The 15,340-nt window shown below is 41.0% G+C and overlaps 1 protein-coding gene across 1 annotated transcript in view; it reads right to left on the minus strand.

Moving 5' to 3' along the window:
* Window positions 1–3,226: 3,226 nt before the first annotated feature.
* Window positions 3,227–15,340, minus strand: part of vwa8 (von Willebrand factor A domain containing 8) — a 74,908-nt gene continuing 62,794 nt past the window's right edge. Inside the window, exons 40-45 of the mRNA XM_053626887.1 lie at window positions 12,400–12,508; window positions 9,074–9,199; window positions 7,964–8,122; window positions 5,197–5,295; window positions 4,580–4,818; window positions 3,227–3,539 (exon numbers count right to left, since the gene is read on the minus strand). Coding sequence (XP_053482862.1) covers window positions 3,431–3,539; window positions 4,580–4,818; window positions 5,197–5,295; window positions 7,964–8,122; window positions 9,074–9,199; window positions 12,400–12,508 — 841 coding nt within the window. The 3' untranslated portion in view covers window positions 3,227–3,430. The remainder of the gene's footprint in view (window positions 3,540–4,579; window positions 4,819–5,196; window positions 5,296–7,963; window positions 8,123–9,073; window positions 9,200–12,399; window positions 12,509–15,340) is intronic.

The following is a 15,340-nucleotide window of genomic DNA, read 5'->3' on the forward strand; positions in this document are numbered from 1 at the left end:
CGATTTGTCCTAAGCGCATGGACGCTTTTCACACTCAGTTGTAGTCTTAATATAGAGCACACGTGTTCGTCAAGGTCATACTGAATGTCAGGAGGGCCTGGAGAATATTGCCCAATGCCCTAGTAAACTTGACTGTACAGTAGCAACAGCACATTATGCAATAGAGAGTGAGGATATAGTCACATTCTCTGTAGGAGTTCAGACTAAATTCTAGCATGTGCGGAGCAGTGTGTCACTTCATCGTGTGCTCCTTCACCCTGAAGATAAAAAGCATGAAAAGAAATAAATGCAGCCATCCTGATATCAAAACAGCAGTGGGGTTTTTTTCCTTGGGAAAATTACAGATTATACATGGCATTACACATGTTTGTGTGTATTAAGGCAGCAGATACTTTGTTATTTATGCCCTCCTCATGAGTACTCGCACATCTGTAATGACGGATGAAAGGCGGTCTAGACTGCTCAGTTTCTCAACACAACGATGTAATAAAAGTAGGTGTGCTGCAATGCATTAGTCACCTGTAGTCAATCAGTCATGACACATGGATCAACGAGCCAGTCAATAGACAGCAACACAACCGTTGAAAAGTGTACACAGAAATAACCATTGGTCTACAGTCAAGTGCAAAGGTTTGCATCCTCTCAGGACTACATTAGCAGATCTTTTGATTTATAGCAACGAGGCATTTAGTCTGTTAGGCTCCCAAGTCTTCCTAGTAACAAAAATGGCTAAATTGTGTATGTTAAGCTATTAATAATGATAATTCCTGCTATAATGTTTGCATTTCCCTTTACATATGTGAAAACTTGCTTTGTCTTTACTTTCATCTCCAATTTCATTGGTATCCTCTGAGCAGCTTTCAGGACTTTATAGTCAGGCAAATTATTGTTACTGAGTTGGGGTATGATCGGCACCCTGTCCAGGGTGTACCCCGCCTTGTGCCCGATGCTCCCTGGGACAGGCTCCAGGTTCCCCGTGACCCTGAAAAGTATAAGCGGTATAGAAGATGGATGGATGGATGGAGTTGGGGTATTCTTTTTAAACTTCTTTATTATTATTATTTTTAGAGATAAATTGTGAAGAAGAAGCAGTAGGTATATTTTCCTATATATTTTCCACTGAAAAACCACAGAGGCTGAAAATCTACATGACTATATTAAATAATATTTGCTACACATTCCTGATTGTTCCATTAGAAGTAATAATGACACGTGACCTTGATTGTGAGAACTGTTCTTAACGGGAAATCTTTGTTTAGTAAATAATTAACAGTAGAGCCCACACTTCACATTTCCTGGTAGGCAACTAGGTAAGGTAAGCTACTTCAGAGCGGAGTGCAAATGTGTTTTGTAAACTTAATGCAAATTGTTATTAATAATTCAACTTCAGCAAAAGGTAGGTGAGCACACTATACAGCCTTACTGGACCTTAACCAAAGACTGTAAGGAGAGGAATGAGAAACTAGACTTAACGGGCATATATTTCCAGAGCTGGATGAAGGAGGGTGCATTAACAGCACTATGAAATTATAATCTTATAATCATAACCATGTGAGATGTAGATGTCATGGAAAAGACTATGGGTTGGCTATGGGTGGGCAGGATTGTAAATCTTAGCAGAGCAATTTGCTGATCCTTCATTTTGTTCCTTAGCAGACGGAAAAAGTGACCAAACAGAGGAAAACTGCTGTGCCCTCTAGAAATACACCAAACAGCCAGCTCTGTTAGCAGTGGAAAATCCCTGCCTTGTGCTGCTAAGTGAAAAGTTTTTTGTTTTTTTTTATCTCGAGACAACTATACTGTAAATATCAGACATAACACAGTCAGCAGGGTGCACGCTTCCTGTCAGCGTTTTCCTTCAAATCCCCTGTGACAAGAAAAGATAATGGTGTTTATTGTTAAGATTTGATGTCTTTAAATGTCATATGAGATCTAGTAACAGATCATTTCACAATCACAGGATATGACCATGCACCTAATGCATGCACACACACATCATGGATTAAACACTCAAATCGTTTTCTTTTTAAAGCTGTGTCTTCAGGGTAGTGGGAGCATTCGCTCACTGACAATGCTGAGGAGTAACTCTAACCCGTTTTACAGATGGCTTTTACACACTACAGCTAAATCAAACACATGCGCACTTTTCTCGATCCCTATTACTTTTGCCCTTGAATGCATAGCAGCGCTGCTCCATTCCACCCACCCAGAGTTTCATGAAAAAATAAAAATACATGTGACCAGCAGCCACATCCATCTTCCTTCCACACACGTGTTCGTTCCACCTGCTGACGGTCCACAGCTCTCCACTGCTTGCCATTCAGCTCATATAAATTACAGGTCCACTTTCTCCCCAGCAACACCCAGTGAGCATGGTGTAACCTGAGCTCGGGCCTGGAATGCTCAAGGACTCGAGAGGCACACGGCAGCCTGGCTGGGTAACAGCAGCAGCTCCAGCGGCACAGGAAGGAAAAAGAACGCTTGGAACACAGGAAAAACACACGCATCCCGACAGAGCAGAAGATTCTAGGAAGAGCCAGAGGAAGGGGCGGGTGGACCTGCGCAAGTAGTGCTAAAGGAGTGCAAACAGTTAAAAGGGGAATACCAGAGGTCAGATTGGCGACGTTTCAATCGGTGCTGCTAGCGCCAAACACCTAAGCCAAGAGGTCAGAAAAGACAGGAAGCTGAGTCTAAATCATGCTCAAGTTCATTTAAAAACACAAGGCTCACGCTAGGTTATAAACCGGAGAGATAAAAATAGCTTGAGCTTTGTCTCTTCAAATTGTTTACAGTTTATCTGGGATTTCAGGCTGGTTAATTTTGTTAAAGTGAGCTACTTTCATAAACTCTGGGTGAGAAATTAGCTTAATCTTAGTAACTATAAGACAGAGTTCGCACAGAAGCACAGGAATAAAATTGCATTTAAGAATCTTTTCAGATAAGGAGAGATTAAACAGAGCCACTAAGGTGATAAGGTGAGTGTGATTTGTCTGCCTCACTCTGTCGCTCCCTCACAGGATATGTCATGCTATGATCTTGAGGAGAGGGGAGGATCCTAAGAAAACCCACACAAACACATCCATCAAGTGACAAGTCTTATGTAACACTGGCTTCTTATAACGGGGCACTAAGGTTATAGTCGGATGTCTGTACACCAAACACCAGATGAAAATCAGCGTTTAGTTGGGGTTTTTTTTGCCGTACACATGTACACATGACACACTCATACAATACAATCAAATGAAATGTATTAACAGTATATAAACTCAACAATCTGTAGTGGGTAATGTGTCACTTTAAATAAGTAAAGTTAATGATTTAAAAATGAAAAACTAGTGTAGAAATGCAGAACAGGGCTGCCACAAGACTGGAATCTGCAGCGACTGAGTCCAAGGAGCCCAGCAGAGGAATCCTGGGTGGTCAGGCCTGTTTAGGCACTGGACAGCATCGTGGAGGTGAAGATCTGCTGCAGGATTTGAGGTATCTCTTTGGTGTCCATGGCGACAAAAGAGCGGCCTGCCGGCAGGGTTCTCTGGAGCCTATGTGTCAGAGAAAATAAGGAGAAAAGACCCCCCACCCCCCCAAAAGCAACCCCCCAGAAAAAAAAAAACATTAACAATGCAAATGTGCTTTCACTTGCAATCAAAGTGAGCTCCTAGTCCTCAATGGGCCGACAAAAGCTGTCATTCACACACATTCTTTTGTGAGAGATTGGGGGGGTGGTTTGGGAAAAGCCTACTGGGGGCAAGGGGCTAAAGGCAGAGAGACGCCCCGCTCCTTTCACTCTCTTGCCCTCCCACCTTTCCTATTCCACTGACCATTCATTACTGTCATTCTGTCCCCTCAGAGAGGACAGTGGTTCTGAAAAGCCTGCCCTTTAAATCATGGTGGGCCTGAAAAGAGTGGAGTTAGTGAGGGCTCAGATTAAAGGCTATGGGGAATGTGTTCTGACCACCGCAGTAGCATCGCACTTGTGTCACAATACTCTCCTCATTTGTCCTCACTGGCCTCATTCTGGCATAGCAAACAAATCCCAGTCTTTTACACCTTATACATAAATACTCTGTCATAAAGTCTTGATCTTCTTTCACAAATCCAATATTAGTCACAGTTAAGCCTTAAAGATTCAGTTTGTAATGTTTAAAAGCGTTTTAAATCTATAATAATCATATCATTTCAAAGATATATTGGAAAAAAAGCTCCAATGCGCAGTTTTACTGTTGCTGGTTTTTTTTAAATTTTAGGTTCTGTTTTTTAATTTTTTTTTCTGGCCCATTAATGAGCTCCACCCCAAGTCTAAGAAGAGCTTCTCAACTTTGCTCCTTTTTATTCAAAGGCACTTAATGAGGCATATGTGCTTTAAACAGAGAGGAGTTGGAACGATGAGGCAAAGAGAAAGTTGTCAGTGCTTCTACTGTAATGGTAATTTATCTCTCAAGCTGCAGTGAACTCTAAAAGTTAAAAACCGCTGCTTTAATATTTGGTTAAATACAGTGGTGTATAACAGTGGCCCAACAAGCACAACATCTGTGTTGTGGTGTGTGTGTGTATGTGTAAAAGCAAGCGGGATGCAACTCACCTCTCGGCCTGGTCCCCAAGAGAACCAATAAAGATGGCAAAGGCATGGACCTGAGGGTTGCTAGTGAGTGCGCGGGCAAAGAGGTCAGGGCTGATGCCATAGCGCTCCAGATTGGCATCGCTCAGCACAATAACAAAGTGCTCGTCGGCCTCCTCGCGGGCCAGCTCCTTCACAGCGTGCTCTGTGGCCTCCAGTGTGTAGTCTCCACTCATACAGAACTGAGAGTGTGCATGCATGGTCTGTGGACAGGGTATTCAGGTAAATCATTTAATAATTCAGAGTTGTACAGTCAGGTGTGAATAAGTAGCATAGACTACTCATAGTGTGTTTTTGTTCATCAGACGACCATATCAAAACATGCATAGGGGAACTGAGCTGGCTTCTGCAGACTATTTAGGGTTTAAAAACCCAAGACTGACAAAGATCATTTCTTTGAATATAAATGGACCTTCACTGCAGAACCGAATACTGAAACATGCCTGTCTGTGCACACCCTGCCACGTTTCATGATTATAAGTATGGCTTCATTCCAGGAAAGCTTGTCAGGAAGCCGATTTCCAAACAAAGGGGAAAAAAAGCATGAGAGAATGCACGCAGCACTTACGTAGGCTACATACCTTTAAGACATTCAGTCTCTGTTTGTTGTTCTTTGGCACTTTGTCACATTTGACCAGTTCTATATCAAATCCATCCCCAGAGTGGCCCACTACATCATACTGCATAAAGAAAAAAAACACAGGAAAGCAGAGAAGTGAATGTACTGTGTATTAGAACATGAACACACACACTAACAACTCCATCCTGAGAATGACAAATATATAGCTATGCCAACTGTTCAGAAAGGTTTTTTCGTTTATCCAGGCACATAGGGCATGCTGACACTGAGGGTTAAAAAAGAACTATGAAAGGGAAGTTACATAAATCGCTCATTGCTTAACAAAAGGATCAACAGGGCAGACAGAAGACAGATGTTATTTATGTATATATTTTAAATAGACACCCAAAGAATTTTGTAACCACTTTCATAACGATATCGTGTGGCAATACAACTGTTGTTCTACTGATAGCCTTTCCAAAAAACAAAAAAAACCCAAAAAAAACCCCCCAAAAAAACAAACCCAACACACAGTCAAAAAATTTATACCATTTTACACCATGCAAAAATACAGGTTAAAAGCCTGCAATTTGGACGAGTATTTAATTTTACAATGACCCGGTTCCAAATCCAATCTGAGGAAAGCATTTCTTCCCCCACAAACCTCATGCTCAAGCTAAAGACAGCATTTGTGCAGCTTTTCTAAGGGAAAATCCAAGAATATTCAAGGCGGATAATCAGATTTTTTCAGTATAATGGCAGATCAACACTTAAACACAATTATAATCACATGTCTATTGTGAAAATGATTATAACTGCATGTACTTTGCATTGTTTTATTTCAGTGCTTAATAGAATAGGATCATTTTAGGATAATTGGCCCAAATTATAAATGTAAAGTACTCTCTCTATGTTTCTGTGTGTTCACTCCTTGTTGGAACTACATTTTGATTTTCTAGCCTGTATATAAGGTGAACCAGCAGGCATGCTTTAATCATGTGGTTAGCAGATAATCATTTGAGACTTGTAGAAGGCACATGCGACCTGCAAAATGTAGACAGGTAATAAATCAAAACAAAACAAAACAAAAAAACAATGTACGTTATGTAACCAGTGTATCTTTGTACACTAAGGTGTTTGGCCACCACAAGCCCAGTCCATGAAACTGTCCTAGACTAGTACAATGGATGAACACCATTGTTCCAAAAGATATTCCCTCAAATGGTGTTTTGATGATGGTCGTAGAGAGCGCTGTGTAACTGGGTTCAGGTCGTGTGACTGTAAAGGCCATAGCAAATGATTTACATAATTTCCATACTCATTAAACCATTCAGTGAGCCACACGCATCAGCAAAGAAATGTTTCATCCTAGGATAAAGGTATGCAGTCTGAATGACGTACTGTAGTATTGATTTGCAGGGGACAAGTGGTCTCAAACCATGCCAGCAAAATAATTGCCCCAAAGACTCTCAACCCCACAGGGTAACATCCAGCAGCTTCCTTTTAATGTCAGGTGTTCTGTTTGACATCGAGTGCTTAGATACGATTTATACTGAAACTACGAGATGCTTTTGTTTTCCATCAATTGCCATTTAGTCCATTTAGAATCACTCTTCCAATTGAGCACATATTTATACTATTAAAATCGCTTTCATTTTATGATAAACTCAAACATAGGTAGGTATAGAATGAAGAATAACCGATTACAAACCCCAGGAAATACGTATTCAGTTCTGTGTGCCTGCCTGATGGGTATTATATAGCATTTGAGACAAGTTATGGAAACCTCTTGTGGGTCAAAGAGTAAATGACAGCTGACAGATGTATTCTCCTGTCAGTAAAAACCCACGTAGATGAGTTGTCACATAGAGCTTTATATATGTTAGTTACATAAGTGGCACTGAAGGATATATGATAGGCCAGCTGGATGCATGTACAAGGTGTTAGAGGGCCATAATGTCTGGCGCCCACACACTCACTCGCAGACACACAACCACTGTAGCTCTCATGTTGTCACCCTTCTTTTCTCTAAATAATTTCATTCCTAATTAACCTCCTACTCCTCCTGGATTAGACTGCTGAAACTGACGTACAGCGTATCTGTAATATAGTATAATGATGCACAGTTCATTTCAGTGACATAATTCTGAACTCCTTTCACATTATTCCCTCCTACGGATTTTCCGAGATGGAAATAAATAGAGAAACAACAGACTGGCTTTGTGCTGCTATTGCTGTTTGGAGAACAGCTTCCAGTAATACAGTGATTCATTGCCTCCTGCACAGCAGCCAGCAGCTGGACTTGCTTCAGTGAAGGAGGAAGAGAAAACTCAAAAAAGAGACAGAAAGAAATGACCACTTAGGCCGAAACCCTGCACAACTGTTGCTGTACACACAGCTGTGACTGAAGTATGCGTCAGCCTCTGAGGATCTCTTCGGCCCCCCTTACCCATGTTTCCATGGTAACCTCCATCACAGCTTGTTGGTGGTTGGGGACATCCCTTTTGCGCAGCAGTGCGCAACTGACAGAGGAAGCAAACACAGCCACTGTTTCCGTGGTGCGTTGGTATGGAGCTAGGTTTTTGTAAATAAATACAACTTTCTTAATGGCTCACTGCTGCATGATTGTACACTGAGAATATTAAGCATTAAGAGAGAAGCTGGCTTGGAAAATTATTGCAAGCACCCGGACCGGGTCTATTCTTGTGCCCGTCTCTTTGAAAGCAAACGAAAAGTTGCCAAAATATAAAGGTGTGGAGAAAAAAACCCCCAGTGGTTTGGCATCTCACCTTGAACTTGTGTTCGTAGTTCTCTAGTGCCTCCATCACCATACACACAGCCTCCATAGAGCGTTCCAGGCGCCCGTCCACACCATTAAAGCGGTACATGCTGCCCGACACGTCAGCTAGCAGACGCAATCGCTTGGGCTTCTGCTGAGGTGTGCCCAGCTACGAAAAGCGAAATAGTACACCATGAAGAAAGAACATCAATATGAAATTTAGACTACATCTCATCTGCGGTGCTCTTAATTCTAGTTCTCGGTTTGCTCAAGTTTCATTCCTGAAAGCTATAACAGTTTCTAATAGATTTTACAGGAGGCACTTACATAATTTATTACAGCACTTTTTACATTCCTAAGCAGTCCTTGTGTCGAGGTTATTTATAAAACAGACTAAAACCTGAAGAAGAGAATGTGCTTCCCTGAGACACACAGAGCCAATCACTGCATCTTTATACATGCTACTCAGTGTGTTCAGTCGTGTTCACACTTATTCTAAAGTTTTATTTACAGACACACAATCAGATTCACATCATTGTCAAATAAAACACAATTGTCTTGAGCTAGTGTTCTGCTTTGCTGGAGTTACTAACCATTCATACAGGACCACATGACTTCTTTGCCTTGCAGGTTAAAATTAAATAAAAAATTTAACATAAAATCGAAAGATTTAATTGTTAATGCCACCGCATTAACGCCAACAGGGTTATTAAACATTAGCTAACCAGTAAGCCAAAGTTGGCAGAAAATGTCAAAAATATTTGATAAGACAAATGAAAATTCATGTCTGAACTGTTCATTTTTGATCAGTTAAAAAGATTTACTTTTACTCTTGAATCCTGTTACTCTTGACTGCTCATGGATGGCAGCATGATACAATCCTATTAGCAGCTGCATGTTTTAAGATGGTACACAACCCTCGGAAATATCAAAGTCATAAGCTGAATGCTTTTTAGACCAAAAGTGTTTATATAAAAGTGTGAAGGCACATACTCGTATGAACTATTGAACACATTCTTGTAAGTATGTGTTTTTCAATCACTTGGAGCTACCTTGTCTAAATAAGCCTCCAATGGGCTCAGATATTCTCAGAGCCACACAGACAGAACAGCTCTCTCACCTCTGGCTCCAGCTCTCCTCTGCGTTTGTAAATAGCTTTCTCTCCAGTCAAGCCATCAATAATCTTGGCATCATCCAGTTCTCCCAGTGCCTGGTTCTTCAGCCACTGCCTTTCCTTCCCTTTAGCCTGTAAAAGAAGCATTAAACACATCACACAATAGTACACTCAGCACTTAACAGAAGTTTTATTAAAAAAAAAAAAAATCCAACAAGGCTTCAATAAAAGCAGTGACAGTGTTAGCACTGAAAAAGAAAACTAAGAAACTAAAGTGGTCTGCTGGCAGTGAGATACAATACTGTCTCAACACCCACAAGTTGAAAGAGAGGTAAATTGATCAGTTAAATCAGTTGAAAAATAACACCACCAGTCAAAAGTTTGGACAGTGTCTTATTTTTATTGTCCACCAGATTTGCTGGAATTTTTGACCACTCTTCCATGCAATATTCTCTCACTTGCAAGACATTTGAGGGTTTTCTTGCATGTACTGTCGTCCCCCCCGAAACGATATGATCATGACCTCAGCAGCACCTCAGCTATGAACAATGAGCAAAACATTGTCAAACTGCCATAGATGCATTTCCACATCTGCTTTTCATTTAGATTCGGATCCCGCAGGAGCTCCCTGAACTGCTACATCATCCCACACATTGTCCTCCTCTGTCATCCTGCCAGTCACGCTCAAACAACGCAGAACAAAGTGTTACACTCACAATACAACAATGTTTTCTGTGATCCAGAGGAGAAATTGTTGGCAAGTGTCTGCAATTCAGCACAAAAATATACTACTCTCCAGAGACTGCCTGACTGAAGGATATCAGGGTTCTTTTCTGCGCCATATCTCACAGCTAAGAACAATGACCTGAGCTGCACTACAAACAATAAGTAGAGACTAGACTTTGGTCACATCTTTAATAGTAGCTGAGTAAAAGCTAAGGCACATGGCTTATCTGGTTTTATAGCGTGGTTTGAACTCGGTTAAAACACACACAAATATATTATACAGATATATATATAAAATCCAGTTAAACAACAAAAGATTTTTTTTACTTAATGCATTTTTGCACTGTTTCACACAGTATTTCATAGGATTGTACTAGTAGGTAGACTCTTAGAAGAAAGTGGTTCTTCGGGTTCTTCAACAGTTCCTTAAGGGTTTTTTGGATACCATCCTTTTATCATCCAACCTTTAAGAGTTCCACCAGAGGGACAATTGAAGAACCTCACATTTTATTTGATCACAAAAAGGTATTAAAGAATTGGTAAAGAAAAAGATTTTTAACATCCCAATCTGTATTATTGAAGCTGGTTAGGGTTTCTGATATACCTGTAAGGTCTTATAAAAGTGAATAGTGATCAAATTTATGATATTAAAGATGCCAGGGCTATTCCAGCTTGCATGAATATGAGCTGTGTGGGAATATGAGCCAAGTAAGTGGCCCAGGTGTGTGTATGAGAATGGAACTAATGTAAAAGCATAGACTATCCCTGTGCACTGATTATAGAGCAACACCATGCAAGCAAATATGCAGCTTGGTTCTTCTCCTTTGCAGTTGTCTGTGCATTCCTCTAACAAGTTAGTATAATGGTTATGCTGTTTTCATTCTTTTGTAAACTCCAAGCTCTGTCATACCACAGTGATGCTCAGGTGTGTGCATTCAAACAGTGAGGAAATGTGGGAAAGGCATGCGACGTGTGCTGTTTGTGCTGGATGTTTCTAACAAGTCATTTCGACAAAGGCGAAAAAGAAAAGAAAAAGAAAAACCAGGCATGTCTGCATAAAAGCGAGCGATGGAATGGATTGCTTTAATCTCCTACCTGTATAAGATAGAACCGAAAATGAGCATCGGAAATAAGTGCACAAATGTACAAGGTTGAGTATTTCAGTTTTCACATTCACACTGGGGTGAACAGAAATGAGCGCTCATGCAAGACTGTGCGTGCTGTTTTGAAAACCCAAGTTCATGTCGATTTTGCTAGGTTTTGTTAGGCTAATTGGCGACTCGATCTTCCAGCAAAGTAGAAAAACTGCCAGAGTGTTTTAATATTGGGTTAAACACAACAACTTTTTTAAGTGCGAGCTTAACAATTGTAACAATTGGTTTTTTGGGCCAATCAGCTACACTCACACTGCAATAATGAAATAGAAAACCCATGGCAAAAGTCATTTGCTCATAATGTTATCATGTCAAGTGTTACAAAAATTTGAAAGTAATCAAGCTGTGTTGTGAACAGACATTTGGTTTGATTTGTGTGTGATGGTTAGTTCTTGGTAGGACAATACATATCACGTTAGGCCTGTATACTGCTCGTGTGAATAAAGAAATGTACAACATGGCAGAATACATGCGCAGTTTGATTTAGGTTCATACGTGATACATTATGAACTACAAATTGGTGACTCTCCTGGCTTCCACTTTAATCTCACAACTGCTGATTTGTTCCAATTTTGATTGTTTTTCCCCCCTCACAGATGTAGCTGTTGTGTCTTAACAAGAAAGTGAAAATAGGAAGTAATTTAACTGTCATTTGCTTATTACAACAAGACTCTGGGTTCACACAAGGTAATGCACGTAGATTTGATGTCTGTTTCATATTGATTAGGATTTATTAAGAAAGGACGTGCGGAATTTTGTACTCCTGGCAAATATTTGTCCATACTTAGTGTTAAATATAGAATTATAAGCAAGATTTTCTATATGGGACAAATGGAGAGAAAAAAACGCCAACTACCTTGCTAGGAAACAGTTACAGAGACACACACAACTGCCACAGTTTATCGTAGCTAATCACTGGTACTATTTAAATACCCTTACTTCAAAGAGCTGCAGACTACAAACATATGGAAAGATGCCATAAGTGGGTTTGTGGGTGAGAGAATGAGACAAAGGGAGACACAGAAAAGGGAGCCGAACGTAAGATGGAATTCCTACCACGGTATTTTCCCATTAACACGTCTATCTTCTCCTCAGTGAGGCTCCCAGCGAGAAACCTGATCCTCCAAAAGTCATTGCTCTATCTCGCTGCAAAGGGAATCCCCAGGAGTGCTGCTGAAGTGTCAAGACACCCCTCGCAAGCTGCTTTAGCACACCACATGACCTGGTGTCCACTCAGAGGTCACTCAGAAAAGCAACAATAGCACTTAGTTTCACTTAGTGATAGGGGGTAATTGTTTCATGACTTGAGGGCAAATGCCGGACGAAAAGAGGAGCAGCTGTAATAGCAGCAAAGTGTGTGTGTGTTTGCGAAAGGAAGGAAAGGAAAGAACATTCAGAGACTCGTGGAAGCACTGCACACACCCTTTGGGGGAGCTGAGATGAAATGTTTACCTGCAGGCTGTCCAGAATGATGCGTAGGGACTGGACCTGGCGCCGGACAGCTCCGGAAAAACGCTCATATGTTGTGGCGTCATACTCACTCATCTGAATCTCCTTCAGTCTGAAACACACAGGACTTCCTTTAGGCACACCAGCACACTCAAAAACTACACAAACACTCCAGACCATCGTGGATTTTCCTTGTTAAAAGGTGTTTATAATTTCAAATCAAACTTACATCATGTTTAATAAAAAGTCCCTTTTTCAGGAGACTGCATTTAAAGATAATTTAGTAAAATCCAAATAATCTTTACAGATCTTTATTGGAAAGGGTTTAAATGAGGTTTTTCATGCTTGTTCAATGAACCATAAACAATATTGCACATGCACCTGTGGAACAGTCTTTAAGACACGAACAGTTTACAGGCGCTAGGCAATTAAGGTCACAGTTACAATAAGTTAGGACACTAAAGAGTCCTTTCTACTGACTCTGAAAAACACCAGAAGAAAGATGTCTAGGGTTCCTTCTCACCTGTGTGCACATGCCATAGACCTGCTGCAGGGAGGCCTGAGGACTTGCCAGAGCAATAAACTGCAATGTCTGTAATGTAAGACGCCTAAGACAGTGCTACAGGGAGACAGGAAGGACAACTGATCGTCCTTGCAGTGGAAAATTACATGTAACCATGTGTCCCCCCAGACGTGATGGAGAACTTGTAAATTCTCGTAAATTATTGCCTTGGTGGAAGAGTGGAGGAACATCTCACAGCAAGAACTGACAAATCTGGTGCAGTCCATGAAGATGACATACACTGTAGTACGTAAAGCAGCTGGAGGATACGCCACATACTGACTGTTACTTTTAATATCGACCCCCCCCCCCTTTAGTCAGGGACTCATTATTCCATTTCTGTTCCTCAAATGTCTGTGAAACTTGTTCAGTTTATGTCTCAGTTGTTGTTATAGTAGTTTTTATGTTAATGCAAATATTTAGACATGTTAAGAAATTTGCTGGAAATAAAAGTAGTGAACGTGAGAGGACGTTTCTTTTTTTTTACTGAGTATACATTACATAAAACTGATGCCACAATGATAGCAGAGAGCAGATGCGCCTCTTTTTTCATTTTAGCTTTCTGTTTACAGTTTTCTAGCCCCAAAAAATGAACTCCAATCCCAGCCAAAGGAGAGCTGCTCAGTGTTGCCCCTTTTCCTTAAAATGCACCTCACAAGGCACCTCAAATGCTTTTCAGTATTTGCACTGAATTTGTAATTTGCAGGCAGGCAGAAAGCTCAAAATTTCAAACTACTTCTTTAATCGCTATGTTAGTCTTTTTTAAGGAATTCAAGCACAACTTGTGGCCTGGCTAGATAAAATTCCTTGCTTACACACGTCTGGATAAGCAACAAAAGTGAAAGTGAGTGAATAAAGACAACAGTTTGCACACTTTTCAAAGTGGTTTGGACTCTGAACAGACGAGACAGATTACATTGGGGTCCAACATTCTGAGACCACATTTAAAACTGCAAATAAACAGAAAGTTTTAGAATTTTCTAAAATTCGAAGATTTCTAAGGCTTTTCACTCAAGTTATTGCTGATATCAGTTTGTAATGAAAACGTTTGCGATTAATTGAAAACGTATGCCAAACAAAGCATTTTCACTACTGACTTTTTCACTTCAGACTTTTGGTCCCCATTGTATGTGTGGAGAATAAACATACTTCCTGGTCGAATCATCCCCCTGTTTCTTCTTCCTCAACATTTTATTTTAAAACCACGCCATGTTATTAGTTCGCTACTAAGACCAGACACAGCCTCTAGTCTTTAGCCCCGTAGCTAGTCTCTGGTCCAGTGAGCTGATTCCACTAAATAATTTACAACATCTCTGTTAAAACAAGTTTAATCCACTTGAATACTTTGCTGGGTCCACATCCAAACCCCGATCGGCCAGTTGACAAACCCTGGCCTATATACAGTTATACAGTGATACATTTCTAATCTTCATGGTAGATCAGTATTCTATAGCTAGTTTTTTTTTTTCAGATTCTACATAGTCTTAAAGTCACTGGAGACATGTGTTGGAGGATGGACTGAGGCCAGAGAAAGCTCGCTCTGGGCTGCCAATTGATGATTTCAGTGATACAGCCATCTGTCCGTGAAAACAGCAATGATGATGAGCACTCGAGAGTAGGAGACTCCTTATGAGCACTACCATATGTGAGAAGTCCTGACGGCCCCAGTGGCAGCACACGCCAACCATACTGTTCCTGCTCAGCTTGTTCTGGAGCTGTTTTTCACTGGGTGTGTGGCTGCTGAACTGACAGCTCCATGTGCTTCTTTCAGCAGGTGTAAGTTGCCATAGAAACCCAATCAACCCTGCAGACCTGTGCTAATCCTACAATACTCTGATCCTGGCAGAGCAGAACGATAAAGACAATTCATCGTGTGTGTGTGTGTGTGTGTGTGTTTGCATGTGAGAGACGTTTGAAGTCATAGAGGGGAAGCAGAGCCTAACATGCAAACAGACTACAGAGGCAAGCAGCTTTCAGCTTCTACACAGAGGAGATCACAGAACGGTCTCATCTCATCACACGGCTAAACGAGTAACCTTCATCTCCCACAGCCATCTGGACCAGATGTGAGAAAAAGCCCTTGAAGAATTTCTCTCACAGACTGTAGTGAGACTTTGAAACTTTGTGAAATGATACGGGTTAAGGAGTGATAACCTCCATCGTGTGAAACAGTGGCAACTGCCAAGCTTTCTCCCTCTTCTGTCTTTTCTTTTTCCCTCCTGTGCTCTGTCCCATTCTCACACATACACACACACACACACACACACACACACACACATATTTAGAGCAGTGAATGGCTGTGGGTTTCCTGACTGGCCACAGAAGCTCACATTCTTTGTGTAGCGTTATTGGAGAAGGGACAGGCTGTGCTGCTATTTTCTG

This window comes from Ictalurus furcatus, chromosome 6, assembly GCF_023375685.1.
Source record: "Ictalurus furcatus strain D&B chromosome 6, Billie_1.0, whole genome shotgun sequence".
Taxonomy (NCBI): Eukaryota; Metazoa; Chordata; class Actinopteri; order Siluriformes; family Ictaluridae; genus Ictalurus; species Ictalurus furcatus.